Source organism: Nematolebias whitei, unplaced genomic scaffold (genome assembly GCF_014905685.2).
Source record: "Nematolebias whitei isolate Nwh7 unplaced genomic scaffold, NemWhi1 Nwh_scaf_506, whole genome shotgun sequence".
NCBI lineage: Eukaryota > Metazoa > Chordata > Actinopteri > Cyprinodontiformes > Rivulidae > Nematolebias > Nematolebias whitei.
The window spans coordinates 11,009-15,307 of NW_023619051.1; the positions used below are offsets into that span (position 1 = coordinate 11,009).

Genomic DNA, 4,299 nt, shown 5'->3' on the forward strand with positions numbered 1-4,299 from the left:
AGTGTGACGTGGATGCACTTCTCCGAGTTGCCGTAGAAAAGCGAAAGCCTCCTCTATTCACGATGTCATACTTAAAATTGGTAACTACCCGTAATATGTAGTTTTTCTTTTTATTCGTAAACCTCTACTTTTCGTTCATAGTAATTACTTAGTACAAATAATTTAGTTTATGATGTAGCTTTAACCGTGTTGCCAATTTAGCCAACATCTGTATGGCACGCACGCAGCTAGCTAGCAGCCCTCGCTACCTCGTCTGTTTATTAACGATAATAATATAGATTGTTTTGCCTTTTAAGGCTTCTTATTGAACTTACTTCTTTCTGATCTTATTGTGGTGTCATGTTTGTATGAGTGATTTACAGTACGACCAAGGCAGAGCACTCATATTGCGTTTGTCCACCAGGTGTCGCTGTGGTCCGCGGCTCCGGCCCTGATGAGCGGCTCGGCGCTGACTTCCGGCGGGAGTAAAAAGAAGAGCCCAGAGCCGATTCTGAGCATCGATGAGGTGGGTTCATCAAAAGCAGGGTTTTAAAGATGGAATAAAGAAATAAAATAAAGTTTTTATTTAATCGATTTGTTTATTTAAGTCATTAAAATGTACATCAATATCTGATTTGATAAATATTCAGCTTAAACCTCTGCAGCAAAATGTAGTAATCATGTCAAAAATAAATAAAAACACAAGACCAGCTCATGATGGAACATAAATTGACTGTAAGTGATTAAAGTGTGATCCACACAGTTGCAAACAGTCAAAAAATTACTAGAAATAATCTGAAAAAGGCAATAAATAAATAAAAACTTTACAAAAACAGCCAAAAGTCTAGAAGAAGGTTAAAATATTAGTTAGGTTTAATATTATTAAAAAAGGAACAATATAAGTAAAACATAAGCATACAGAATAGAATATAATACTTTTATTGTCATTGCACCTAAATACAATAAAATTTGGGTTTGCTTCCCAGACCAAAAGTAAAAACAGTATAATATAAATATATATATAAATAATACTGTAATAATATTTACAGGTTTTAAACACCCAAATGTGCAACACAAGCAGATTGATATTACACAAGTTGTCCCTTATTGCACTTGTTCAGTTCTTATTACAGCTCTTACCAAGTTTAGTAATGGCTGATGGGCAAAAACCATTGTTAAATCTGTTTGTTCTTGTCTTGATTGATCTGTACCTTTTCCTTGATGGCAACAGTAAACAGATCATGTGATATCAGGTGAGACAAACAAACATAAAAATACTGTTAAACTATAAAAGCTAACATTAAAACGGTTCAAATTAAGAAAAAATATGGAGAGAAAAAAAGAAAAAGGCACAAAACTACAGGGATGCAAAAATATCCAAATAGTTAAAATTTAGTAAAATTATAAAATTACCACTGAGATCAATGTTTAATCATGATGAAACACAATTAATACATTAAATTTGTTTACAAGTGATCACAGAGGCAGAAAAATAAAACGTGAAACAATTGCTAAAACTTGGAGAATGTCCACTAAAAGATAAAATAAATATTTAAAGCTTAAACGGCTGCTAATAGATTCAGATGGACTCAAAGTACCACAAATTTGCCTATGAAGGTCTGATGGGGTCTGTTTTTTCAGCTCTTATGTGGTAACGTCTTTGATGCAACATCTATATATATATATAAAAAAAACTTTAATATTTTTGGTCATATTGAAATGAATGGGCATCAATTTTTTTGCTTTTAAGTTTTGTTTTTCTAATTTTAGCTGGTTTGTTTCCCTCCTGTGTTCCAGCTGCCGTCTCTGTACACCCGACCCGAACCAAAGCCTCCATCGGAGGCGCCGGAGCCGAGTCATCTGGAGCAGAGCGTCGCCTCGCTGAGGAGGCGTGCTGAGCCGTACGTGGACCTGGGTCAGGTGAGTCCAAGTCTGAATGCCTCACAGCTACATTAAAGGTGTAAAAAGTTAAATTTAATTGTTTTTTGTTGCAGCGAGCTGTCCAGACTGCGTTGGAGAAAGTTGAAGTGAGTTTTTATCGAACCTGAACAAAGTATGTTGCTTTTATTCAGATTGTTTTCATCTTTTGGTCTCTTATTTTGTTAATTAAAAGTCAAGTTTAATTAAATGTTTCAAACCAGATTTTTATTAAAAAGTCTTCATGATTTTCACACTTTTCTGCTGCGTTTTTATCTGTAACTGACGGAGTCTGAGACAAATGAGCTTTAATAGACTGAGCTGATTGTTTTTAACTTTACCGTCTCTGTTTGTTCTCAAACTGCAGCAGACGTACGGGAGGATGGAGCCGACCATAAACACGTCAGTGACGACTGTCAGCGGTGAGAAAATCACTTCCTGTTTCTTAAACGAGGGGCCAGTTTGAACCGCTGAGTCATGAGTCAGAGCTGCACATCTTCACATGTCTTTAATTTAGGTCCACATATTTCCTCTCCTCCTTGTTGTGTCCTTCAGAGACGGTTCAGTTTCTCAGTGACCCGCCTCCGGACCTTTACCCCAGCGTGGCTGTGGTGGGGTTCTCCGGCTTCCTGGGACTTTATTTGGCCAAAGGTAACAGAAGCTTCAGCCTCAGGTCTGAGATCAGCGGCTGTTTGTCCTCAGAGGAGAAACTCTGAGCTCTTCAGTCCCGATCAGGACTTCAGCTGTTTTCTCTGTCTTCAGGCTCCAGGATGAAACGATTCCTGCTTCCTGCTGGACTCATGGCTCTGAGCGCCTCCATGTTCTACCCTCAGCAGGCGGCGGCACTGTTAAAGGTCCAAACACACACACACACACAGCCTTCATCATGTATGATGCCATGAGGTGAGAGCTGAGTTTAACCAAAATCCTTAACTAATTTGGTCAAAAGTTGTTTTTCAAACAGAAGATTAAAAAAAGTCTGATTTCGGCTTCTCCGTGTCCGTCAGCTGAAGGTTTTCTCTGTAGATTCAGCTACTGGCTCTGTTTTTGTCTTTTTACCTTTTAGCTTGTTCCAAACCATTTGTTACCATTAGTGTTTCTCTTGTATTTGGCGCCTTTTAGCTAGTGTTTTACTGCTGTCTTCTGCTTTTAGCAAATTGCTACATTTAGCAATTTTTTTGCTACATTTATCTTTTAGCTAAAATTCACTGTTTTTACTTAGCATCTTGCTATGTATAGTTTTTAGCTACATATTTGCTAGCCTTTTTATGTGTTTACCTTTTTGATAACTTTTTAATACTTTTACCTTGTAGCTAACCTGATACCACTCTCAGCTTCTAGTTATCCTTTTGCTAGTTTTAGCTAGCTATTTGGTGGTTTCAGCTTCTGGCTAGTTTTTTAGTATTTCTAGCTAGTCCGTTGTTCGTTCTTGCTAGCTTTTTACAACTTTTAGCTTCTAGCTAGCTTTTTGCTACTTCGACCTATATTTTTGGTACTTTTAGCTTAAAATTATTTTGGTGTGGTAGTAGCTGAGAGTCATCCTCAACACATACTTTGTCACTCTGTAGCTAAAATCCATCTCATTAGCTAAAGCTACAAAGTTTTATTTAAATTTTCAGTTGTTTTTATTCCCTTAAAAAAGCTGAAACATTAAAAATCCCTTTGTTAATGCCAGTTTTTATTTTAAATTTGAGGGGGAAAAAATGTACACAAACAATAACTGACAACTTAATCCTCTTCTTGATGATGATTTTAGCTTATTTAGTTGTGTATTACATGTATAAGAACACAAACTATGAGCTGAAACTGTCTGATACATTAAAGCTGTGCATAAAAAAGTAACTAACCGTCTGTTCTGGTTCTTTAGTCTCAGGAAGCAGCTGTCGGCTCTTTGTGTTAGCAGCTTAAATGAGCTCATTTTAACACAAACTCCAACCCTGAGCTGTAAATCGAACTCTTCAGACTTCAGCTGTTTGATCTGCTTCCTGTCAGGAAACGTTGTTTCCTCAGAGGAAGTTTGAGCCGTGCATGTGCTTCTAGTTTTAATTTTATTCTCACAGATGTGATAAGACACCATCAGGCTGTGGATTTTAACACGAGTCGAGTTTTAACGAGTAACAACGAACTGAACGTCAAACCAGCTGAGGAGGACGTTAAAAAACACAAACGCTTGTTTTAGGTGACAACTCTGCTGAGTTATACGTACTGTTACTGTGGTAAAACATCAGACTGATACTTACAGGTTACCTATTGGGTAATATACTGGGTACCTACTGGGTAATATACAGGGTACTTGCTGGGTAATATACAGGGTACTTGCTGGGTAATATACTGGATACCTACTGGGTAATATACTGGGTACTTGCTGGGTAATATACAGGGTACTTGCTGGGTAATATACAG

At 37.3% G+C, this 4,299-nt stretch overlaps 1 protein-coding gene and 1 long non-coding RNA gene across 2 annotated transcripts; both read left to right on the forward strand.

Moving 5' to 3' along the window:
- On the forward strand, nt 1–1,801 carry LOC119429337. The gene is made up of 3 exons (XR_005187761.1): nt 1–80; nt 404–505; nt 1,777–1,801. It is a non-coding gene; the product is annotated as an uncharacterized LOC119429337 (long non-coding RNA).
- Nucleotides 1,802–1,803: 2 nt separating this feature from the next.
- Nucleotides 1,804–2,750, forward strand: LOC119429336 (MICOS complex subunit MIC26-like; the record flags this gene model as incomplete). Its single annotated transcript, XM_037696984.1, has 5 exons — nt 1,804–1,899; nt 1,974–2,006; nt 2,264–2,318; nt 2,452–2,547; nt 2,659–2,750. Coding segments are annotated over 5 exons (372 nt in total), but the record flags the coding sequence as incomplete, so codon positions are not given.
- Nucleotides 2,751–4,299: the final 1,549 nt, after the last annotated feature.